We start from the raw sequence: 27,566 nt of genomic DNA, 5'->3' as shown, positions 1-27,566 counted from the left end.
TCACATGACACAGCTTGCCTCTAACATGGGGTTACTCAAAATTTCTTAAAAAAAAAATAAAAATCAATGATTAGACATGGTGATGACTCATGTATGCTTCTAGCAGGGAGGTTTCTTTCACACGCAGCTATTTTGCATTGCATTAACTGTAGTGCCCAGTTGCACAATATACTTCAGCTCTGGTTGGATGTGGTTGGAACTTCGCTGGCCTCTGGAATATGGCACTTGTCCTCTTGCCGCAAGTGGGCAAAAGGCCCAGCTCCTAAGATGGCCAAAGTCCACAGCTGTGCCTCATATTTTCCATCTTAAAGTACCTAACCTCACCTCAATTACACCCTGCGCCCCACACCGAGCCCAGCTGACTGCACTGCCTGACTTACCGGAGGTCTAAAGGCTTCAGAGAGGATGACAGAAGGCTTTGAGAGTCGAACAGGCTTTGCGTCACAGAAAAGCGGCTGAAATGTCATCACACGGCTGCAACGGGCACGCAGTGTTTTCAGTGTTGTCTGGGAAAGCGCAGTGGTGTCTGTGTGGTCAGCTGGTAAGTGAAAACAAGCTTGCTTGATACTATTTTGAGAGTCAACAGTGACTCGTGTTGGTGCATGCTGAGGTCTTTAAAACAGTGGTTGAAAATAAAAACTTGCACGATTAAATAATAATAATAAAAAAAAGATGTGTAGAGGTTAGGCATGCACCAATATTAAAGTTCTGGCTGACCAAAAATAATAATCATTCCATGTTTTGGCTGAACTGTTGATATTAAAACTCTATATTTCAATATCATAATCCCCCCCCCCAAACAAACAAACAAACAAACAAACAAACAAACAAACAAACAAAAAACAATGAATTTAGCCATCACATTAAAATGTATAGTATGAAAAAAAATTACATTTAACAGAGTTATTAAATTATTAGAATAAATAAATAAATAAAATAAAGATGAACTTTGAGTGAAGGCAAATTGAATCAAAATATTAAAAAGGGAAAAGAGCCTACACAATATTGACAGATAAATGATAAACAAAACTCTAATATTAGCCTATAAGTGATATGCTACCAATATATTGTGTATCTCTCAAAAAGAAGCAAAAATATTGATTTATACTGTCGATATTAATATTCTATACTACTTTATCTAAATAAACAAAAACAACAACAAAAAAACACAAAAAAATCTATATTTTTAAATGCTACAAGTGAATTTAAGCATCACAACATTATATTGTACAGTGTGAAAAAATGGATATTAATTTCACAGTTTGCTAAAGATTACATTTATTAGTGTTATCAAACTTTTAGAATAAATTAAATAAATATCTAAAACAAAGATGAACTTTAAGTGAGGGTTAAATGAAGGCCAATTGAATCACAATATTAAAAAAGAGAAATGAGCATTAACAATAAAATATTCACTAGACGAATATAGAATAATAATAATAAAAAAAATAAAAAAATAAAAAAAACTGCAAAAATCTTCACCCACTGCTGCTTCTTTGCAGAATGCAAAAAGAGGTATTTAACGATTATCTGGTTTGGTGGATTCAACATAATGGAAGCACTGATCATTTTCCAAGTGGTATGACAAGTGATAACCCAATATTTAAGCAACTGTCCAGTAACTCTCCAGTGCACTATCTAATACTTCATACTTCTGTCCAGTAGGTGGTGGAAAATTTCACCTGCTTCTTCAACGCAAGTAAAAGGTCCATTTCCGGCACAGTTTTACTGTGCAATCTGGTTGTGTCTTGGAACACCTGGAAAATGATTAGTGAGCCGCGTGTGCTTTTTATGAGGCCTTTATTAAATGCTATTGATTAAAATTTCCTCTTTTTCTGCAGAAGAAGAAAAAATCTCCTTTTGGAACAACATGATTGTGAGCAAATGAATGAATTTTAATTTTTCACCTCAAGGTCAATATCTCAGGCTAGAACGTCTATTAATGAGATCTTTATTCACTAACACAGCAGGAAAAAAAGGCTGAGCTTTGCTCAACGGTCACACTTTCCATCACAGGTGACACCTCACATTGAGGGCCTCCCAACCTGCCAGAAACAGCAGTAGGGCGCCCACATAAAGCCTTCCTGCAGTCTAGCCCTGGGCAAATCAAAGGTCTAGTTTTTTTACAAACAGCCCACAGGCACTCGGAGGGCAGCCGCAGACTCACAGAGGGGTCCTCGGTATGACAGCAGCAGTGCGGGCAAGCGGCCAGAACCCTCGGTTCTCCACTTTGATGTTCAGAGACGAGTGAGCTTCAGGCGCCCGCCAAAACTGCTTGCATCATCACATTCCCCTGCCACAAAAAACGCGCCTCTTCTTTTAAAACCGCACGATCAATTATCAAGCCCGTGTGGAAAAGTCTTCTTTAAAGCCCATGCGCTCATGAATCAGACAGCACTGATGCGGAGATGAAAAAGAGCTTTACTAATTAGGCCATGGATGCTGAGATTTACAACCTACGTAGTTGCATCTTGCTCCGAGTGGGAGCCATCCAAACTCCTGTCTCTGCTGACTGTCAGCTTATTTGGCTGCTTTATGGGCGCTTCTGCTGACGGATGTGATCATTCCTGCATTTCAATCCAATTGCCTCAAAAAGGCAGGATTAATCGCTGACAAGACCACACAGACACACAACGCACACAAATCAAATCACACCACGCCACTTTGAAGACCAACAGCATCGCAAACCAGGGAGAGGCCCCTCTCTCTTAAACCAAGCTCATATCTGCAGGTCTTATGAGATGTTTTCACGAAAAAGCTCCCGTGTGAGTCTTACCGAGACCTGGTGTCAGGCTCCAGAGCAGGATACAGAGATGAGAAGCCAAGGGCTCATTTCTCACAAGAAGATAGGGCCTCTGCCAAATCCCTTTGACCTTTGAAGTGTTTGCTCCAGACTTGGACTGTTACACCGAACTCTCTTGCACACACATAAATACAAGTATCTAGATTCGTTCGGCTGCTATTTTAAAGCTCTTTCTTCACTTCTCTTCTCTGTTGCCCATTCAGGGTTCCCACACTTGTTGACTAATGAACTGCCATGATCTTTTCAAATTATTAATCTTATTATTTAAAGGTGGTAAAGAGGATGTTTTGTTTTATACATTTTTGCAATATTACTTGAAACTGCCTTTACTAAGTGATAAAAGACTATTTATTAGGTTACCAAATTACAAGTGTGTGTGTTTTTAATAAAGTTAGAATTAGAAGACTGCAAAGGTAATCTAAATGCAAAAATATGCAGAAATTACATTTCCACACCAGCAAACCTGATAACCTGATAAACCACACAAACACAAATAAAAAATTCTCCCCAAAAGGGCTCATTGTGATTGTGAATACCATCTGAGACTATACAGACAAGATTTGTAGAAGTAGCAAACAAACATTTAACAATATATATTACAATTTCAAACAATAAAAATGCTGGAGACCACCATGTTTCTTCAACATGTGTTGAGAAATGGAAATAAGTGAAGGAATTGCTTTTCCAGACCAAAGGGTCAAAAAGTTTCACAACTTTACCTCAAATGGTTCTATGGACTCTCATGGCCAAAAAAAAAAAAAAAAAAAAATATATATATATATATATATATATATATATATATATATAAATAAAAATTACAACAAAAACAATAGAGGCTACACATATTTACTGCTTGGTCCCAAATACACTAAAATAAAGAAATTTTGAAGACTTTTTACAAATTTCCAAGATTTTCTAGGCCTGAAAAACTTCCATGACCATAGAACCCTTGTCCATAAAGCTAGCGAGTGCAGTCCTTCACAAATACTGAGCATGCATCACACGCTTCACCTCTCATCAGCCATGAGTTCACCCTTCACAGACGGCCGCTGGGAAATGTTCATGGCCTCACACACTGCACCTGAACACAGTATCACATTCCTCCAGAACTCGCAAGTAGGGGCCCCTCCAGATCCAGCGGACCATCCGTTTGACAGTCAGATCAGTAAATGACAACACACAGAGAGGATCTCTGCAGACTGCGGTTTGGGCTCTAGATTCACTAATGACACAAATGGGAAAAAAAGCAAATATCTGGATTCTCTCACTATCGCTGCAGCTGAAATTCAAGGGCGAAATAGCAAGAGAAATACTCAAAATTATACTGTAAAATAAATGTTTTAAGAAATTTGAAAGCAGATATGACATGTAATTCAAAGCAGACATAGACATTGGCCAGGCTGAATATTTTTAGCCAATTTGAGATTAACAGCTTTGGCTGGTAATGGCTGCACCTTGGACGATTAACAAAAATGTTATTTTCTTGTATCAAATAAGAGTTGCAATAAAAAAATGTCACTTTAGTCAGTTCATTGGTATTTAACAAATTTGACTGTCTTTTTTTAAGTCCATGTGTCCTTTTTTTGCAAAAACCTTTAAGTCCACCTCTTTGGACAACAAGACACAGTAAACATCCGTATCTGTCAGTTTTACAGCAGCAAAAGGAACACTGTTGTGTTTACTTGCTACTTGTGAAATCCTGTCATTGCCACTGTAATGATGGTCAAAACATGATAAGAACTTGCAGCTCGGCAATTGAAAGCTGGCTCATACGCACACTGTCATTCATCTTGATATCATATGATTTGATTTGCATCTTCCGATCGGATCTTCTATGGACTTGGAGGCTTTTGACGACAAAGGGAAGTGGCGTTTAGCCGTTTCTGCCAACGAACCGATGGAGGTGACATTTAGCAGCTTTTGCATCTGAACTCTTCATATGTATATGTATAATATATATATACACACATATACATACACACACACACACACACACACACACACTATATATATATATATATACTGCTCAAAAAACTAAAGGAACACTTTTTAATCAGAGAATAGCATCAAGTCTCCTGGGATATTGATCTGGTCAGTTCAGTAGCAGAGGGGGTTGTTGATCAGTTTCAGCTGCTTTGGTGTTAATGAAATTAACAACAAGTGAACTAGATGGGCAACAATGAGATGACCCCCAAAACAGGAATGGTTTTACAGGTGAAGGCCACTGACATTTTTTCCCTACTCATCTTTTCTGATGTTTTTCACTAGTTTTGCATTTGGCTAGGGTCAGTGTCACTACTGGTAGCATGATGCAATACCTGGACCCTACAGAGGTTGCACAGGCAGTCCAACTCCTCCAGGATGGCACATCAATAAGTGACATTGTCCGAAGGTTTGCTGTGTCTCCCAGCACAGTCTCAAGAACATGGAGGAGATTCCAGGAGACAGGCAGTTACTCTAGGAGAGATGGACAGGGCCGTAGAAGGTCCTTAACCTATCAGCAGGACCGGTATCTGCTCCTTTGTGCAAGGAGGAACAGGATGAGCACTGCCAGAGCTCTACAAAATGACCTCCAGCAGGCCACTGGTGTGAATGTCTCTGACCAAACAATCAGAAACAGACTTCATGAGGGTGGCCTGAGGGCCCGACTTCCTCTAGTGGGCCCTGTGCTCACTGCCCGGCACTGTGGAGATCGATTGGCATTTGCCGCTGAACATGAGAATTGGCAGGTCCGCCACTGGTGCCCTGTGCTTTTCACAGATGAGAGCCGGTTCACCCTGAGCACATGACAGATGTGAATGGGTCTGTAGAAGCCGTGGAGAACGATATGCTGCCTGTAACATCATTCAGCATGACCGGTTTGGTGGTGGGTCAGTTATGGTCTGGAGAGGCATATCCATGGAGGGACGAACAGACCTCTACAGGCTAGTCAATGGCACCCTGACTGCCATTAGGTATCGGGATGAAATCCTTGGATCCATTGTCAGACCCTACGCTGGTGCAGTGGGTCCTGGGTTCTTCCTGGTGCACTACTGAGTACCATTTTGAGTTGCTGCAATGAAATTTCCTAGCCTGCTGCATCATTTTTTCACTTTGATTTCTGGGGTGTCTTTGAATTCAGTCCTCTGTAGGTTGATAATTTTCATTTCCATCAAACAATGTGTCATCCTTTCATTCCTAACACATTACCCAGTATAGATATCCAGCATGATATTTTTCCCCATTGAGATCTGATGTGTTTTCAGTGATGTGTTCTTTTAATTTTTCTGAGCAGTGTACATATACATACTAACATAATAGAGTTTAATGATGACAATTGTGTCTGACACAAAATATTTACGTAGGTGTTTCTATGGTTTCGGATAACCACTATATATGACATTATATTTCACATTAATTTAGGCATTACTATTGCTTACTGCTACTTTGTGGTAACATCAGGCCTATACCCAAACACTGTCCCAAAAGACATTGTGCTTGTGTTTCATTCCACTTTCACAATGGAGGTTGTGTTGTGGAGTCCATTTAATATGTATTAGGTTGATGTGAAAACTAAGATGCGCAACAGGAAACTGCACCTGAGCCTGCATGAAACGGTGGCCTGGGGTTCGGTTCATGTGAACTCACAATTTGTGAGAGACTCAATCATGATTGACTTGAAGTTAACCACTACTGATGAAGAAAAAAAGGAAGAAACAAAAGAAAGATTAAACAAAAAAACAAAAGGCAGAATGAATAAACAAAGATACATGAATGAAAGAAGGAAGAACAAAAACAAACGAAAGCAACAAAGACAGAACAAACAAACAAGCAAAAGAAAGACAGACATAAACAATAAAAGTTGGATTCGTGTGAACTCAAAGATGCTACACAATTTGTCAAACTTTGGTTCGGACAAAACAATCAAACCAAGCGTGAAAACAGCCTTAGAGTCTCAGGAACAAGGCTACAGAGCGTGAGAAGGTCTTCATCGTCCTCCTCCTCCTCTTCTCCCCAGTGGCAGCCCATCTGCCTCGCTGTGGGGTCGGTGGGAAGACAGCAGAGCTTGGCATGAGAGTACAAGACCGCGTGTCTGGGATATACAATGTTGTAAGCACTTTATCTTTCTGTCTCACACACAAACACTCTGGAAACGTCTTCGTCCCATGGCATGGACAAGACAAACCGCGACCTCCATCTCCCTAGATGCTCATACGCTCCACCCGAAACTCACTGGCTATGAATCCTCTTCCAAAAGCTTATTCAGGGAAACTTTCTGTCATGTTTGCCAGGGGGGCACACAGAGAACGGATCCACAGATGAGGAAGACTCAACCATGACGTGCAAGATGAGGCAAGGATTTATGACTGGTAATTAGTATTAGCCTGCGCAAATTTCCTTGCAATGGACTGAGACAAATTACATGGACTGGAACCACAAGGCTCTCGAAAACCGATCCCACCTCACGGGTCCACCAAATCCCAGAGCTGGAACATGCCAAGAGTGGTTTGGAGCAGAAGGATCATGCACTTGTAAAAAAAAAAAAAAAAAAGAAAAGAAAAAAAGGCAGTGAAGGGTTAATGCTAGTCATGGCTATCCATCAGTCTCAAAGGCTTTTCCAATCTCTCCCCTGTCCCAAAAAAAAAAAAGGGGGGAAAAAAAGCGAGAACGCAAAGAGTAAAGGCGGCGGGGAGGGGGGCACTTCAAAGCCTTGTCATCTGGCATTGCAAAGAGCTGGTTTGAATTAACTTCAATTCTCCTTTCTGTTTCCAAGTTCATGGTGAGAGTGCCTGGGCTTCTGGTTTTCATTAGAGCCAATTTTCTTATCTTTTTTCTCCCTCCTTTCTTCATCCTAGGGTTGATCCCCTGCAAATGCAACGTGGCACTGGCTGGGTCTAAATAAGAAGGTGCTGCCCGTAAGGCATGCATTGTCTCGAGAGGCCCACAAAACATCGCTGAGGAGGAAACACGGCGAGTGGAGGAAGAGGAGGGGGAAAAAGAGAGAGGAGGAAAAAAAGATGAGGGTGAACAAGAAAGAGACATGCATAAAGAGGGAAAGTGATAAGTGAGAAGAAAGGAGGAAAGAAAGAAAACAAGAGAGAAAGAAAGACACAGAAGAAACAAACAAAAAAAAGAAAGAAACCAAAGGAAAATTGAAACAACATTCCAAATAAGAACAGACAATTAAAAAATAGAACGATATAAAAAGAACAAACAAACATAGATAAAACAACGCAAAAAGGAAAGAAAGAACCAACAAACAATCAAAAGAAAGAAACAGAAGGATCAAACAGACAAAAAAAGACAAACTAAAAAATAGACAAAACAAACTACAAAATAAACAAAACAAACAAAGCAATAAAGAATAAAATATCAAAAGACAGACTGAACAAAAAGAAAAACAAAAGAGAAGAAACAATCAAATAAAAGACAAACAAATGAACAAACAAAAACAGAAAGATACAAAAGAAACAAGACAGAAACGAAAGACAATGAAAGAAAGAACAAACAAAAACATTGAAAAACAGACAGAAAGAATGAATGAACAAATAAAAGATAGGATGTGATAAAAATAAAAACAAAGACAACACAAAAAAGAAAACAGAGAAAAAAATAACAAGGGATAAGGATAAGAATGACAGAAATTATATAGAAAGAAAGAAAGAAAGAAAGAAAGAAAGAAAGAAAGAAAGAAAGAAAGAAAGAAAGAAAGAAAGAAAGAAAGAAAGAATGGCGTGAGCAGGAAGGCAGTAGACAGAAATATATGAACTGTTATGTTCTCCCTTCCTCAGTCTCAAGGGATCATTAAATCAAACTCTGAGAAACGTTTGTAAAGAGCAGCTGATGACAGAAAACACGAGAGAGAGAGAGAGAGAGAGAGAGAGAGAGAGAGGTGGGAGTGAGACATGTCCCCTCATCTGGGTGGATCATGGGTGGACACAGGACAGATAACTACACTATGAACACAACCCCATTACAGATAATATGAAGGTTGAGTCACTTAACATGGAGTTTCCTTTGACTAAGAATGAATCATGAGCAGATCTGCATGTAATTCGATTAAAATAATGGCTCAGGTGCCCCTGTAACTCAAACAGCAGAGCATTACACATTTACTGAGTTATACGGCTACTCTTTTTACAGAGGCAAACGCTGACGCAAATACAGTTTGGGTCATTCCACAACTGTGGTGGCATTTTCAACAGAATTATTTTCAAAAATGAATCTCATCAATCCATCATTACTGTACTAAATTAACCTTACTGTATTATATTCTCTTTTACAGTTTTATTTTATTCAAGGTCACACTATATAATTGTAATAAATAATAAATAATCAATAATAACAATAAAAACCTTTAACCTGAGGATTTTTTTTAATTTAAATTTACATTGTCATTTACCAGCAAGCATGTCATGTATATATTTATAGTATATAATTTGTATTATATATAAATATTTTATATATAAGTATATACTTATATTTTATATATAAGTATTTTTCTTACATGCATGTTTTATTTTCTTAAATGTATATATATATTTTATGTAAACAAAATTTATTTTGGATGCGATTAACTGCAATTAATTGTTTGCGCAGCATTAATAACATTACAAAATATGGTACCTTTCACATTTGAAATAACTAGTGACAACTGCTTTTATGTAAATTATTAAATATTTTGACCAATTTAACATCACATTTTACTATGCTTACATATTTTTGAGACACTATATTTCACAACAAATCTCTTCTTTTTTGCTAATTTTATTATTGTTTTGAAATTAAAAATGGTCTCTAATCAGCTGAAAAATGAATGGGTGACATGCATTTTTTTTTCAAAATTAAAATAACTGTAAATAATAATTATTAGGTCATATCATTTATGCCAAGTTATTACAGTTTAAAATATGATTTTCAATGGGAATTGTGTGCATTGCAGTTTGACTTTGCAAACTAAAAGTGAGTGACAACATGGAAATTGTAGAATGACTCATTTACACTAATCCAGCAGACGTCTCATGAATCAGTATGAATGGAGTGAAGGTGTGCGCCAGCTGGCAACACATGCGTCTCTAAGTAACATGGCAACATGTGAAAGTCTTTACGAAGGTAGACGTGCATTAAACTACAAAGCTTAAAAACTTATCTGACTGATTCTCGATGGCCAAACCGGAGCATCTTAACATGGGTGCTGATGCAGATAAGATCAGGGGTCAAATGCGCAGTCAGGTTGGACTCACCTGGCATCACTTAGACCCTGCGTGAGGAAAAGCCGCTGAAGAGGGGTGAAGCGAATTTATCGAAGACGTGTTGGGGAGAGATTTACGATAACGGCCGGACAGACGAAGAGTGGGCTGATTGGGTCAAACAGAGGGAGGTGGTGTGGTTTTAAAAAACATGGATGAGCGAGGACTACCCCGTCTTATCATCGCCCTGCAGCGGGCCATATTTTAGCCATCTACCTGCCGAAGCAGCCTGAACGTGTTGGGCACGGAGGCCCCTCTTCAAAGAGCGTCTCGAATCGGCCGTGCACCCGCAGTGTGAAGGAGGGGGTTATTAATAGCCCCAAACACCAATGCTAATGGGGCTCAGCTTTACTGGCTTACCATCAAAGACTCCCATCAGCCCCTGCTACAGATAAAAGGGACAGTTCAACGGATGAGCAGAGCTTATACAAATTGTTACAACACACCATTCTCTCACCAATTCTCCAACAACCACCTACAGTTCATGGAAATCCCTGTGAAAATGGGACTTTGCCTGGGGCTTTTCACACTGCTTGGCTGTCATATGGGTGTTTTAGTTAAACAATATTAAACTGGTGAGTTGGTTTGGCTCTGTTTTAAACATTGTGAGCTGTATTGATTTTTAAGGGACCATGAAAATGACTCAAATGCTAAAAAGTATGCAGAATAATTCAAATGTATCTTATTTTGACCAAATTTTAAGGCAGTATCTTGTGTATTCTCTTTACAGGTGAGACAATCCCATAATGCACTGTGACAAGCTTAGTGAAAAACGGCATCCAAGGTGGATGCTAAAGGAATGTCAGTAATAAAATATAAATCAATAAATACCAAATATTGTCATTAAAATGTGTTTCCCTTTTCCAGTCTTGATTTTGTTCTTGGGCTCTACTAGAATAGGTTTTCAAAGTTCAAAGTGCTTGAAAGTTATTTTGCACATTTTTGACATTGTTGCAGCACCTCTCATGCCAGTCTGTCAGTAATGTTCTGTTTAGTTCTGGTCTGTCTGAAGCCCCTCCTTCTGAAAATTACAATGTACTCTGATTGGACTAGTGTGTTGTGGGAAATGTCAAGCCCCTTACTGAACCGTGAGCTTAATCACACTACTAATGCAACTAAACCAGACCTCGCCCCCTTAATTTTGCATATGTCTTAGGTGGGAATTATTTAAATGAGGAATATTGTGATGTGTACGTTCCTGGAAGAAATCTCAAGGTGTTTCAGGGAGTTCAGAAACAAAGGATACTGATATAAAGAATAACTCACTTTGTGCTTTGTAATTTTGCAGACCTTTTTCATGCTCAAACAACAACATTACACACTAAGAAAATTGTATGAGTCAAATATTATCGTCATCAGATGATTAATTGAGAAACAAAATGCGTGTTGAGTCAAGTTGCTCCCTGGCTAGACTGTTTCACATTGATCGTTTATAAGGGTTTCACCTCAGAAGGCAGCTGGCTATGTACGTAGACCGTAGACAGCAAGGCAGCTCGCTAGGTTTTGAAACAGAGCCTTTCTCTTTGAAATACGTTTTAATGTCTTTCCAGCCAAAAAAGAAAAGGTTCATTGATCCATCTGATCAAACTGAAGCATATTTTCCTTGCAGCTCTTAAGAGTCTGTTACATTGTTCCAGCATTTTCAATCATCACATCCTATTCGGAGTTACACACAGTGGTGAAATACAGTCCTCCTATTGGCTGAGAGGTCACTGGGGTAGCCATCCAATAAAAGGACACTGCTTTGTGATAAATTCAGCCCTAAACAGGCCACTCTCTGCCACATGTGTCCACATAAAATCTTTGACTGTGCAGCTGGAGGTAATATAAATAGGTTGAGGGAGTAAATTAAAAGAAATATATACAAAACACAGTAAGGCGAATATATCTGTGCATTAGTAATAAGTGAGTCTTTTACCAATATGATGCTACTGCCCAACCTGGACCCATTCTGGACACCCCCCCCACCCCCGCCCGAACCAGGAACAAATAACATCAGTGTCTGAGGAGGGTAATGCCCGTACTAAACCACCACTAAACAACTTGTGCAAAACAAAACTACAAAATTTCTTAATGAGTTTTTTTGATTGTTTTTCAGTAAAAAAAAATACTTAAAATTCTAAAAAACAATAATTAAAAACACAACTTTGCTTGAGAAGAAACATTACGGTGTTGTAATTTTAGTAAATGTCATTTTCAAAGTAAATAAAAATATTACATTAAAAACTTTTATAAATAATTTTAAGTGCTAAAAATCCTAAAACTGAAATACAAATGAAGCTAAATAGGAATATTTGAAAGAACAAAAATTATAAAAACAAAAGCTCATAACAAAATTACAAAACTTTAAATGAAAACTGAAGCTAATACAAAATATTAATAAATACTATAATAGTATATAAATAATAATCAAATGACACTGCATAAGATAAAACTTCTTTTAAATAAATGTATTTTGTCTTGTATTTTTATATGCATTTTCTTGTTGTTTTTAATTTTATGATTAAAACAAATGAAAAAATCTGCAAGTGCACTAAGACAAAACACACTCATTACAAAAAAAACAATCAAAAAAGTTGGATGACACTCTGCTTCAACTTTCAGCGTGCTACAAATCACACTCAAAGTTACATACACTTCTGTCTATGTGTCAGCTTAAAAGAGCTTAAAAACCATTGTTTGTACTGACTACTATTAAATATATTCATTAAATACATAACATCTGATGCAAACACCAAAGAACGCTCATCATGGCATAAAGATGCTGAGTGACATTTAAAGTTTGATACTTGTAAACAAAGACCGCAATACACTATGTGCAGGTTTGACCATCCTGCTGGTTTTGGTGCAAAAAGGGTGTATGGGTGACAATGTTACCTGAATGCTGCCAGATAATCTGCGTCCCCCATGGGAGGCTCCAGACCTCCGGTGAAGGCCATGTTCACATTAAAGCCCACGCCTGGACCGATGCCCACCTATAGACAGACAAACCACAAACACAACTCAATTAAATGTTTGGTGTAGTAAACTCTCTCTATTTCTACTAAGGAGCAGATGAGCAGGTATTATGAATCATGTACATTCAAACATCCTCAGGGAAACTGCTAAATTAAGGCTGATGTCACAGAGCCAAGAAAGGACAAATCCCAACAATTATGACCAAAGTTAAATTGTAATGAGGTTTTATTCAAAAGCCAAATGGACTTTGATTAATACCAGAATTTAGGGGTACAACTGAGTCAATTAAATTTCAATCCCCTCATTAGTTCAGAGGCAGGAGCTGACTTACCGGATTAATGATAACAAGCATTAATTATAACGGAGACAAATGAGAGTCAAATAAGAGGAAAAAAAGAACAACTGTCTTTTCATCTGTTCACGTCAGGTTGAAGTGATATATTAAATATTCACAATAGGTTCAACATAAACTAACAACGAGCAATTAATTTGTAACACTTTTTATTGATATTTGTTAATGTAAGTTAATAAAAATACAGTTGTTCATTGTTTGTACACAGTGCATTACCTAATGTTAACAAATGCAACATTTGATTTTAATATGTATTTTAATATGTATTATGTATTAGTAAATGTTGAAATGAACAATAAAATTAATAAATGCTGTAGAAGTATTGTTCATTCTTATAGTTCATGTTAACTAAAGTAGTTAACTAATGAAACCTTACTGTAAAGTGTTACCAAGATTTCTATTAATCAAAAAATCCTGAAAATAAATGCATCATTGCTTCCATAAAATATTAAGCAGCACAAACATGTTTCTTGAGCAGCAAATCAGCATATTAGAATGCTTTCTGAAGGATCATGTGACACTAAAGACTGAAGTAATGATGCTGAATCAAAGGAATAAAGTGCATTTTAAAATAAATTAAAGCAAAGAAAGTTTTTTTATTTTTGTAATTTTTGTCTGTATTTTTAATCAAATAAATACAACCTTGGGAAGCATAAGAGGCTTCTTTCAAAAACATTAAAACAACCCCAAACTTTTGAAACATATATTCGAGTATATCAAACCCACCTCATCAGGGGCTCCGCTACCAGGGAAGAAGTTCCCATCATCGTAGCGATGGAGAGACACATACAGGACATTAGGATCACTGTAGAAGGCCTGTTGAGTCCCGTTGCCATGATGAACATCCTAATACACAACAGTACAAACAATTCATATGTCGTCTGTTCTATTCTAAAGTGATCATCAATCTACTCAAAACAACAATATTTGGTTAAACAATGTAAAAATCAGATGCTGTAAAAAGACATGCCGCCACTCTGGTGTATTCGCATTGGAATGAATGTGTGTAAAATCTATTCTGAGCCGTCTGTGATGCAGGAGGACAGTTTAAGAGCTCTATTCTTTTGTTGATTTCTTTTCATGTCTGCCACTACATGTCACAGTCAGCTTCCCCTGTATACAGCAGGTCTGTCAGAAGATCCATGTGACAGACAGGAGGAAATGAAAGCCATTTTAAAAGGCATCCAGAAAGCCTAATGACCCCAGCAGAGCTCGACCCAGACGCCAACTTGTCTTCTTGTGCATGTGGACCCATTTCAGGCTACCGCTGGACCACATACCATAAACTATATAAATAGACATATATATATATATATATATATATATATAGATATATAAATTATTAAATACTGATAAATATTTACTAAATACTGAAATAGACTATATATATATATATATATATATATATAGTCTATTTCAGTATTTAGTAAATATTTATCAGTATTTAATAATTTAGTTATAATGCTAACATAACCAGTGCCACGGCAGTAAAAAAAAATAAAAAATACATATATTTTTAAATTATAAATATTACATAAAATGCAATAAATATTTTATTAAAAATGTTATATATAAGTGTGTTACATTATTAAATAAATGCATAAAATATAGAAATAATTTAATTCAATTTAAAAAAGCAATAAGTATAAGTATGTGTATATGTTAAAATTTTAATAAAATATTAAAATATTTAATATATATGTTACATTTTTAATATAATACTAAAATATTTAATGCATTTAATAAAACACATTCAATATTTTATTAAAAATGTAATATGTACATGTATGTATACAATATGTGTAAAATTTTTAATAAAATATTAATACATATAATTTAATGAAACATTTTATTGGAAATGTATATATATATGTATATGTATAAATGTATATTTTATTGAACAATATATGTAAATGTATATACAGTGGGGGAAAAATAACACACACACATATATATATATATATATATATATATCTCAATCATGGCACTGGTTATGTCAGCATTATAAATATTTATTAAATACTGTATTATAAATGACCCATCCATCCATCCATCCATCCATCCATCCATCCATCCATCCATCCATCCATCCATCCATCCATCCATCCATCCATCCATCCATCCATCCATCCATCCATCCATCCATCCATCCATCCATCCATCCATCCATCCATCCATCCATCCATCCATCCATCCATAATATTTAATACATAAAAATTGTATCAGTTAAATATTTATAAAGCATAAAAATACATAACATGTTTTCCCCACTGTAATTACATTGGTTATGTTAGCAGAAAAGAAAACCGTTAAATTGTGATAAAAGTTGCCCATGGACATTTACTAAAAATTATGTGTACAATCATTTTTTATACAGTATGCACCGATGCGCTAAATGTGTTCGGGAATCGGTTTGAAAATGGTGATTATTTGTGTAATTCAGTTTGGTGACTTTAAAAAAAAAAAGAAAAAAAAAAATTAAATATGATTTTATAGAATAAAATGAAAATATACACAATCTGATTGAGTGTGCACTTACCCAGTCTACAATGAGAATCTTACTGACGTTGAGTCTCTGCTGTAGGAGTTTGGCTGCAATGGCGACAGAGTTGAAATAGCAAAATCCCCTGTTATTTATGTCAAAAACAAAAGCAAAAAAACAGCGTGTGAGAGAAAACACAGAAACAGAGCAGTCAGCTGGTGTGTGTGATCTATTGTGGAGGGCCTGATCGTGTGCGTTTGTGAAGTGGACCTCCTGCCCTGATGGATTGTCTCATTTCGCTAATGACACGATTCACCCACTGCGTCCTGGCTTGACATCAGAGCCTAAGAAAAGGGCCTGGCTCACGGCCCACGGCAGAGGCACCAAACCTCAGTCGGCTCCCCAAACACAGCATCGATGGAACGATCCTTTTATTTAACCTTTCACCATAGAGACTGAGGAACACTCGTTTACTTTAACCTTTCCGTAATGAGGGAGACGCACTGGGAATATAGATGGGAGGAGCGGCTGTGACGCTCAAGACTTTTAGAGCAGCAAAGCTCAGCAATTAGAGGGAATTTAGTCCCACATTAACGATACCTGACATTCATTTGGATAAACCATCAAGCTTCAAGATAAATAAAATTGGATCCAAGTTGCTCGAGCTTAACTGTGAGAACATCGCGTACTTAAACCGAGTCATGCCAGAGTATGCAAGATCAGAAGTAAATGGCGCTTTTCATGAATAAAGCACAAAGTAGGGCCTGAAACTCTTACAAAATTTTTTTTTTACTATGTTTCAGCATTTGGTCAGTAAAACGAAACACTAAACGTTGGATGACAATGTTGAGGTCAAACTAATGGTCGAGCTTTGCATTTTTTTCAACTTTGTTAACCACAATTTGAGGAATGTCTAAATACAGTTTGGCACATTGATTTTTGTTATTGTTTTCTAGCAATATAAACTAAACATCAAAATGAAAAAATCTAAATAAAATATATTTAAATGTATGTATTTTTTTTAGTTGGAAATCAAAACTCTAAAGTCGAGCTACAGGAACCCCTTTAATGGATCCTGAAAAGACACACCAAAGTCTACCTTACTCATGAAAAATGCCGTTTACAACACACGCTAGTCCTTCCAAATAAAACTGGCGTGAGTCTGTGTGGAGATACGATTGGCCTTCTGTGCTGTATTCACCTCACCGACAATTTGCATTACTGTACTGAAGCCAGCCTGAGTGCTGGAAGTCCTGTAGTCTTGGCCAGGAGGTCCAATGCAGAGCTGGAATTCATTTATGTGAGAGGATAGTGTGTATAACACTGATTTATGATGCTGTGCGTGTGTTTAAAGTGAATGCTGATATCGGCTGTGGGGTTTATTTTGAGATCCTAGAGATACGGTGAGAACGTACATGGGAGTGCTCTCCTCAGCGTGGTGTCCTGGAGGTCGAACCACAGCAAAGCCGTTCTGTGAACACAAACACACACAATGTTTAAGACCTTAGAAGTGAGAAATACAGAAGCACTAGTAGGGGTATCCTAATTCGTGTACTTATGCACTATTCTATGCTGTTTTGTAGTATAAATAGTGAGAGTAGTGAGTTCACACTGAAAATTCCAAACAGAAAAAGGACACCTAGATGATGAACTTAAAGGGACAGTTCACCCAAAAATGAAAATTCTGTCATTATTTACTCACCCTCAAGTTGTTCCAAACCTGTATGAATTTCTTTCTTCTGCTGAACACAAAAGAAGACATTTTGAAGAATATGGATAACCAAACAGTTGATGGGCCTCATTGATGTCCATAATATGGAAAAAAAAAATACTATGGAAGTCAATCAGGCCCATCAACTGTTTGTTTCCAACTTTCTTCAAAATATCTTCTTTTGTGTTCAGCAGAAGAAAGAAATTCATACAGGTTGGAACAACTTAAGGGTGAGTAAATGATGACAGAATTTTCATTTTAGGGTGAACTAACCTTTTAATTAGCCAAAAAAAGAAAAAAAAAAGAAAAAAGAATATTTGACACTTCATGCATTACGATGTTGAAAGACAAAATAACCTTACAAAATTCATACATTACACGGTTCAGTAGACAAGTTAATTAAAAAATTGATGAATGTATCATATTATTAAAAACTATTTCAAAATAATAAATTAACAATAATTCAAATCAATATTTCAAATGAATTATTATGGAGTTGTTAATTGCTGGGAGTTTAATGAAATAAAGTTTAATTTATTTAGTTTAATCTTATATTAATGTATTTGTTATACTTAAAAAAAGAATAAATTAATAAACAAATTAGAAAAAATAGAATAAAATAGGAAAATAAAAAATAAATATGAAAAGTATAAAATAAATAAATGTTAATAAATAAACGTTTAAATAAAAGAACGAGTGAATGAATAAATACATATATACATAAATATGCTACACTCAAATCATCAGCCTTGATGTAGTGCACTTTACAATGACAGCTTTACTATAGTTGTGATCACTAAAAATTACGAAAATAATTTTTAAAGAGATTACACCTACAAAGAGCAATTTCTAGGCATTTGTATTTCTCTAAAAAATATAATAACATAGATTTTATTTTATTATTCAGTGTCAATTATTGGAAGTTTGATGTAATAATGGTTAATTTAAGTTAGATTTTTTTAAGTAGCTATTATAAATAGCTATTTTGTCATTTAATGCAACGGTTCGCTTTCAGAGAGGACTCAACACTGAAACTGTGTTGCTGCGTGCCGCCCCATGGCTACTGAAAGCAGGAGGACTTTTAAGTCCTAAGCATTACCTCAGAGTTCACACTGGGCCGCCTACAGCTGCCTGATTTGATTTTATTATCCTTCCTCACTTCAGAGGATATTATTTTATCCAGATATAGAGTGCGAAACAGAGAAAGAAAAGATAGCAGCTGGTGCATTATGTAGGTGTATTGTGTTTTTCTGGGCATGTTTAGGGCTGAGGCAGGCTTTTGAGCCGTGTCATTTTTCAATGCGGTGATATTCTAGAGTGTTATGCTGAGATTTCGGGTAAATCACATTTATGAAATGCATAATTCAGACTCTAAATTCTGACTGGATGTGCATTAAACACATCAGTGACCAGTGAGTGTGTGAGAGTGTCAGTCTTACCCTCAACTCTCCTGAAGCCACCTTAAACACCAGATCCACTACAGATCCCACAGCCAGACGAGCAGCACTGGACGAGTGAACTTCATTCCAGATAGTGTCACTGTCAACCTGTTAACACACACAAACACATGTCTGTTGCATTTAGAGTGGAGATGAGAGCTATCAAGTGTGACAGTGTTCATTTACTCATACTCATTAAAATGCAAGAACAATGATAAAAACAGTCAAAAAATATATGTTTACAAAAATTATTAAGCCAACGGATATGATTTCAATTTTTGGGTATTTTTGGTACATTATTGCATTTGTTATACTTTAAAGTATACGATTTTTAAACAAATTAAACAAACACACACAGACACACAGAAACACACACACACAGACACACATATAAAAAACAAAACAAAAGAAAATTCATTAAAATAACAACATATAGCAAATAAACACAAATAACAACAACAAATAACACATTTTAGAAATATGAAATGTTTTATAAATATAAAAATACTAAAGAATAAATTACAAAAAATAGTTATATATATATATATTCATAAAAATATTACATTTAAAAAAATAATAAATTACTATTTTTTTAAATAGTATAACAATATATATATATATATATATATATATATATATATATATATATATATATATATTTTTAAGTATTACAATTCATTATAAAATATTTTAGAAATATACTAATATATATATATATATATATATATATATATATATATATATATATATATATATATATATATATATATATATATATATTCTATTAAATATTAAGAATATTAAAAAAATTATTAAATAAAAAATGTTTAACAACACTACATCTAAAAAAAATAATAAAAATAAGTAAATAGTATTGTGCATTTGAAGTTATCGTTCATGAAAATTCATACTTTGCTACCCACAAATCATTAGTCCCATTGTAGTTAGTCCAGTTGTAGTGTACTTAAAAATGATTGTACACATGATTGTTTAGTCAATTAAATGGTATTGACACCAAATGGTACCAAATATTGAAAATGGTTTGTCATCCTAATTTAGCGAACAATGATCAATCTTCAGCGATTCGTCTGTCCTCAACAACCCATGCATATGATGAAAGAGGAAAGAGTCTCGCACCAGTGTTTCCTCACAGCTGACAGACCTCTGACAGGACAGAAGTGAGACGTTTACTCAAGCGGACAGCAAACAGACCCAGAGAGGCTTCATACACAGAAGAGTACACGAGGCCCGAATGCCCGACCGTTCCCAAACATCCTCTTTTGTACCATTCTCGTTCTCACAGAGTTGCTTGATTGTCCAGCAAGCAGGAAGAGAATACGCCACACCGAGATAAACACGCAAACCAACAACATGCTCACAAAGAAGCCAGAGGCCTATTTGACACCTAAGGCACAACCCAAAGGACACGAGCATGCTGGGAGTTTAGGGCAGACAGGCTAAAAGCACAAGTTTATTCTCTGACATGAAGGCAAATAGTGGCGGGAGAGACCTGGCTCGGAAAGGGGGCATTCCCAGAATGCTTAGAGACAGAAAACAGCCATTCATCAGGCACTACTGATTATGCTCACACACGTCTGCCCTACAGCCTGCAATTACTGTACAAATGAACACACACAGAACACACACACTAATACTTGAGCACAGTGCACTTAAATGGGGTCATGGGTAAAACAGGGAATAATTCATGAGGTGTACACTACCGGCTCTACAGATCAACAGGTGCTCAGAGTGCAGAATAACATCTCCTACACTGCAAGTTTGACATGAAGTGCCATTGTTAATTAATAGTGTTTAGTCTATGACAAGCATCACTATTACTATTGCTCGTAATTGCAGATAGGGACCAAAACTTCGGCATGAATGAGACCTGGGGACAGTTGCATTACTTAGCCACTATGTTAAGTCTGTGTCTTAAGAACTAGTTTGACCAAGGGGTAATCAGTCTTTTCTGATTCAAATTAGACCGATTTAACCTTAAATGACTTACAAAAGTTATGAACAGCCTTAAAGAAACAATGTGATGACTAACTTATAAAACTAGCCTTAGCAGTTTATGCAAACGGCCCTTGGAATCCATATATAGAGACCAGAATATTATAAAAACTTGAGCCATAAAGCAACCACCTCCATAACCACAGGATCTCTTCTATTAGAGAGCTTAGCATGGACCAGTACTGCTTATATTTTGTTCAGAAAACTTAAATCCATTTAAAAAAAATATATATTTTAAATATTATTTTGTTGCTTTTTTCCATTAAAAAATAGATAAAATAATTATTTTAAATAATAAAATGTTTAAAAATGATTGTTTTAAATAATTAAAAATGTAAATTATTGTAAAATTAATTCTAAATTATTTTTAGTAATATATTAAATCATGCGGCTTAAAAAATAAAAAATAAAAGTAATATATTATAAATTATAATAATTTCTAAATGAAAATAAATTTAATATACTATAAAATTTAAAATAGAATAAATTATTATTTTTAAAGTGGAAAAAAGTTCTCTCTTTGGCTTTTTGTAGTTCAATGTGTATTTATTCAGAAAACAAATATCTATTGTCTGTTTTGTATCATCTTTTAAATCACATTATACAAATGTAATTATTTAATAATAAATAATATAAAATAAAATGATATATATATATATATATATATATATATCTATATATATATATATAATACAATATAATATAAAATAATATTTAATATAAAATATTATTTCATATTAAATAATATATTACTTTATAATAATAATTTATTATTATATAAAATATATAAAAATGCTGTTTATTAAATAAATAAAAAAATACAATTATTCAATATCACCGAAAAAGTATTAAGATAACTCTTCAATATTCAATAAAAAGGGGAAAAAAGTTTTTTTAACCTTTGGCTTTCTGTGGTCCAATGTGCATGGGACAGAAAAATAGCCAATGTTTGTAAAGATATAAAACTATTATATATATATATATATATATATATATATATATATATATATATATATATATATATATATATAGGCTATTTTTCTGTCCCATGCACACACACATATATATATATAACCATACAATTTGAACTAGAGAAAGAAATGTGTTTAAAATGGTGTAAAAAAGTCTTGTCTTGAACATCTCTAACCGACAGCCAATAAAACGTCTTTCTCTTCCACAACATCACCACGCTCTACTTACAGTACGGTTTCCAATAAACCACCTGCGAACACTGAACTCATTTCTGTTAAAGTGCTCGAAACATCTTAGAGGAAGGAATATTAGGACAGTCTGCGTCTCTGCAACAGCATGAGGAGGGGAGGGCTGAAATAAGAACTTAATGAAACAACAAGCTGGCAACAAGAAAGACGGCGAGAGGGAAGTGAGAAATCTGGAGAACCGCTGAGGCGCTCCGAAGGGTTTACCAACCCTGGGTCTCCCTCTCAGCATACATATCCTCCATCCATTTACAAATTCAGCTTTTCAATGGCATGAGTGCTCAAGGGCAACGTAAAAAACCTCCGGTCTTTTCAAGCTACGCCAAGAACGACTTTGTCACGAATTACGAGCCTGTGGTGCATTTAAAACAGAAAAAAATGAATCAGGGAACAGTGAGAGAGAAAGCTAGGGAAATGAGAGGGAGTGAGCTAATGAAACAGAGCAAGAGTGCATGATGAAGAAATTTAGTGTAGAAATAAACGAGACGGAGAGCAAAAGGTTGTGAAATACAGACATGTGACTTCTAGGGGCATTTTGGGATATTCTAAATTTTTGTGTCTGAAGTGCAACTACGATGCCTTAAAAATACAGCCTACATTGGCAGCTCACTAAGTTTAGAGCCATGATAAAACACTTTCAAACTAATAATAATGAAAATAAGTAATACAAAATAAAAGAGTCATTTTTATGAAGTGAAACTGTCAATACTATTGGTGTTAATATTAAAGCCGCTAAACCTTAGAGCGCTTTTAACACTATATGTAGTTTAAAGCAAATGAACAAACCAGAAACTTGGCGAAAGACATGAAAACATTCAGGATTAAGCCCCAGAAGCCCACCCCAGTGTGGCTCATGATGTAAAGCCAGTAGAAAGTAAAGTTTGGGGGCGCAGGTCTCAGGCAGGGCTGGGGAGCGTGTTGGAATGAACAAGCACAGTTTATCTTCACCCTGACAGGCTAATTTTTGCTCTAGAGATGCAGGAAGACAACAATTTTGTTCCATTTCCATAAAAGAGTCCAGAGCCCTTCTGTTTCTCACCATTCAGCTCAAAGACTGTGACTTCAGCCAGACGGGCCTGCCTGCCATTTATCAGTCCCCCCCCAACAGCCCTGCCTGAGGTCACTCCATTAAATGAACACACACACACACACACACACACACACACACACACACACACACACACACACACACACACACACACACACACACACACACACACACACACACACACACACACACACACACACACACACACACACACACACCAACTAGACCAAATCCACCTCATTGCATCTGGAAGCACAAAAACAAATTTATAAAAATTATGAAATTTGTCTGGCTATTAATTGTCAGACAATTTGTTTTAAATTCTTTGTGAACTGTGATTAATTGTGATACACCTTGAGAATTTTTTATTTTTTTTCTTGGGTCCCAGTTTACCTGAACAATATAATAGAGTTAAAAAAAAAAAAAAAAAAATTATTTAATAATAAATAATATAAAATAAAATAATATATATATATATATATATATATATATATATATATATATATATATATATATATATGTGTGTGTGTGTGTGTGTTTGTGTGTATGTATATATACATACTATTTTAATAAATTTGTAAAGATGTGATGTAAAGCTGAATTTTCAGCATCATTACTCCAGTCTTCAGTGTCACATGATCCATGATCCAGTCTAATATACTGATTTGCTGCTCAAGAAACATTTCTTTTTATTATCAATATTGAAAACAGTTGCGCTGCTTAATATTTTTCTGGAAACCATTTAATATAATAAATAGTTCTATTGTTTTATAATATTGATTATTGTGATTTATTGAAAATAAGAGTTTTATTATGCAACAGTAAAATATTTCTGTCCTATTTCGATCACTTTCAAGTGGCGATTTCAGGTTTACAGGTCCGATTAAATAGTCTTTTTATCCAATATGCGCTTTGTCTTCTATGACACTTTGCGTCATTAGATTTGTAAAACAACCAAAAATATATGGAACTAGTTCAATGTTAAAACAAAGTATAGTGCACTTATCAGCAACTGTGGCTTTAAAGGCACAATAAGTAAGATTTTTAGAATAAAATATCCAAAAACCACTAGAACAGTGTTATATAGTTTGTTGACTTGTGTACTTACATTATACCAGATGTTTCCAAGAATGTTTAAATCCAGAGAAATAAGCAATTCTAACCAGGATTCGGAGCGTGTCTGTGCATTGCCTATCAATCACATCATACCTGCGTTACCCTTGATTTTGTACAAACCATGGAAACACCAAAGACGCTTTAATATATTACATGTTTTAATAGACAAGGGAACAGCTGTTTGCATACATTTATAAATTGAAAACTAATTATTGTTATATAGCTCAACACGTTTAGTCTTACTGTTTGAATCTCATTTTCCGCGAGTACCATGTTTTTACCATGCCTCAGAGAAAAACACTATTTTGTCAAGTAGCTAATCAGCTAATTATAGCATAATCAGATGCAGCTTTATTTTAGTAACAGTAATACAGCATTCTCTCATCATAAAATATGTTTTAAAATTAATTGCATGCCATTTAGCAATACAAGCCATCCAGCTTTTATTATTCTAATATCGATCTATTTTACTGCAGTGTGCAACAGTGTCTCACAGCAGCCGCTGAGTGAACGCGCTCAATCTCGGCGTCATCTGTTTTGAATATGCCTCTAGCGGCAAAAAATGACATATTGTGCCTTTAAAGCGAATCATTATCATTGCACTTCATGAGTTTGTTAGAAGCGCTCACACAACATACTACACGCCTTTTTCATATATTATTATATTCTTTTAAAATGTCCTTATTTGCATGGCAAAATTAACCTAGTATCTTTGTAGCTCAAACAATAGTGCATGGTGCAAGTTACAGCAAGGTCATGGGTTCAAATCCCAGGGAATGCATGAACTAATAAAGTGCATATTTTGAAAGCAATGTAAATGGAATGATCATACTATAGCAAATATTCATGATTAGGTCCAATAGTTGCAACAGGCTAAGGAAAAAGGCCCAGGAAAAAAGTATAATCTCTCTTTGAAGTATGAATATATCAACAACAACACAAAAGCGAGAGTACATTGTATACTTTCACATGAATGACTGAACCATCTCTCCATTCATTACAGGAAACCATTCACGGTCTGACTGAATCATTCACCTACTCCAGGAGGGGAGGGCACCAGCAGAATGAGAGAAGTGAGGATGAGTACTTCCTGTTCCAGAGCCATGAAAGAGTGTGGCTGACACTATCCACTCAGCACTGAAGAACAAGTCTATCCATTCATTCATCATCATCAGAGAATACACACACACAGCTTGTTTATAGAAAACATCTGGACACAATTACCCGCTCTGCAGAAAGGACAGCAACAGTTTTTGTTGCCGCTGGAGTTCAGGGGAGGGAGAATAAACAGGGCTGTTATTTACACACGGGAAAGAAAGAGAAACTCACCCCGATTCCTCCGCACGGCAGTCTCACGAACATGGGTGTCACTGAGCCTATTGGGAGAGAGAGAGAGAGAAAGACAAAGAGAGATGAGAGTTGTGTGAGCTCCACAACACCAGTAATCTAATCGTCTTCTGCATGTGAATATCAAGATGTGAGTTATGTCAGGCCAGAAATATACAGTATTTTAGGCTAGCAGTGTTTTTGCACCACTTTTTAGCCAAATCTGGAGCACCACGGTGAAAGAGCTTGTTTTATAGTTGTGAACTTTTGGTTTGATAAGGCAAAAATATGACATAATGATATCAAGACATTTTTGCTGGTTGCAAAAGCATACAGCATGACTAGTGCACTTTGATTCATGTATGACTCTTATGAGCTTTTTTTAATGAATCAAAAACATGGAGTGCAACCAGTGTCGTTTGATTTATGAACTAATGGACTCTTATCTGCTGATTCTTTTTGCTTGAGTTTAAGAACATACAGTGCAATCCATGTTCACAAACTAATGAATCTTATGAGCTGGTACTTTTTAGTGAATCCAAAACATAGAGTGAAACCAGTGCAGCCTGATTCATAAACAATTGACTCTTATGAGCTGGTTCTTTTTAGTGAATCAAAAACATATAGTACAACAAGTGTCATTTGATTCAAAACTATTGACTCTTATAAACCAGTTCTTTTTAGTGAATCAAAAACATATAGTACAACAAGTGTCATTTGATTCAAAACTATTGACTCTTATAAACCAGTTCTTTTTAGTGAATCAAAAACATATAGTACAACAAGTGTCATTTGATTCAAAACTATTGACTCTTATAAACCAGTTCTTTTTAGTGAATCAAAAACATATAGTACAACAAGTGTCATTTGATTCAAAACTAATGACTCTTATAAACCACTTCTTTTTAGTGAAATCAAACACATATACTGCAATTAGTGTCATCTGATTAAAAACTAATTACTCTTATAAACCACTTCTTTTTAGTGAATCAAAAACATATAGTGCAACAAGTGTCATTTGATTCAAAACTAATGACTCTTATAAACCACTTCTTTTTAGTGAAATCAAACACATATACTGCAACTAGTGTCATCTGATTAAAAACTAATTACTCTTATAAACCACTTCTTTTTAGTGAATCAAAAACTGTGCAACCAGTGTCATTTGATAAAAAAAAGTCTTTTAAGACAGTTCTTTTTAGTGAAATCAAAAATCATCATTTGATTCACGAACCAATGACTCTTATGAGCCAGCTCTTTTAAATGAATCAAAAACATAGTGCAACCAATGTCATTTGGTTCACAAACAAGATGATTCTCAGTCAATCACAAACACATGGTCCAATCAGTATAGTCTGATTCTTGATTTAATAACTCTTATAAGGCAGCTTTTTTTAGTGAATCAAAAACATACAGTGCAACCAGTGTCATCTGATTCACAAACAATTGACTCTTATGAGCTGGTTCTTTTAAAAATGACCAAAAACACCAATGTAGTTTTGATTCACAAACAAATGACTCTAACGAGCCGACTATTTTTAATGAACCAATAAAGTAGTGCAACCAATAAGATCTGATTCCTGAACAAATGACTCTTATGAGCAGGTTCTTTTCATGAATTGGTCAAAAAGACACTCAAACCGATCGGTCTGACGCATATTTCACTACATGAACTCACTTAATCCATCAGATTGGTTACTGAATTAATATTTGATCCGTAAGTAATTTCTAAAAATAATATCCAACTTGCAAAAAGTCATTTAATAAACTGAAAACAAACTGTGGCGGTAACTTAAAAAAACTTGTTTCACGTAAAGACATATTTCTTAAACTATGTTGTGCAAGAAAATGGCATTAGTACACTTAAAAAAC

At 35.4% G+C, this 27,566-nt stretch overlaps 1 protein-coding gene across 6 annotated transcripts in view; it reads right to left on the bottom strand.

The window, feature by feature from the left end:
* Positions 1-27,566, bottom strand: part of hdac4 (histone deacetylase 4) — a 249,319-nt gene that overhangs the window by 29,001 nt on the left and 192,752 nt on the right. For all 6 annotated transcript variants that reach the window (XM_067408592.1, XM_067408587.1, XM_067408589.1 and 3 more), the window contains 6 exons: positions 25,698-25,744; positions 18,975-19,082; positions 17,240-17,295; positions 15,882-15,969; positions 14,069-14,188; positions 12,910-13,007 (listed from right to left, as the gene is read on the bottom strand). In XM_067408592.1, coding sequence (XP_067264693.1) covers positions 12,910-13,007; positions 14,069-14,188; positions 15,882-15,969; positions 17,240-17,295; positions 18,975-19,082; positions 25,698-25,744 — 517 coding nt within the window. The remainder of the gene's footprint in view (positions 1-12,909; positions 13,008-14,068; positions 14,189-15,881; positions 15,970-17,239; positions 17,296-18,974; positions 19,083-25,697; positions 25,745-27,566) is intronic.

Source organism: Chanodichthys erythropterus, chromosome 14, assembly GCF_024489055.1.
Source record: "Chanodichthys erythropterus isolate Z2021 chromosome 14, ASM2448905v1, whole genome shotgun sequence".
NCBI classification, from domain to species: Eukaryota; Metazoa; Chordata; class Actinopteri; order Cypriniformes; family Xenocyprididae; genus Chanodichthys; species Chanodichthys erythropterus.
This window is presented reverse-complemented; position numbering and strand designations above follow the sequence as displayed.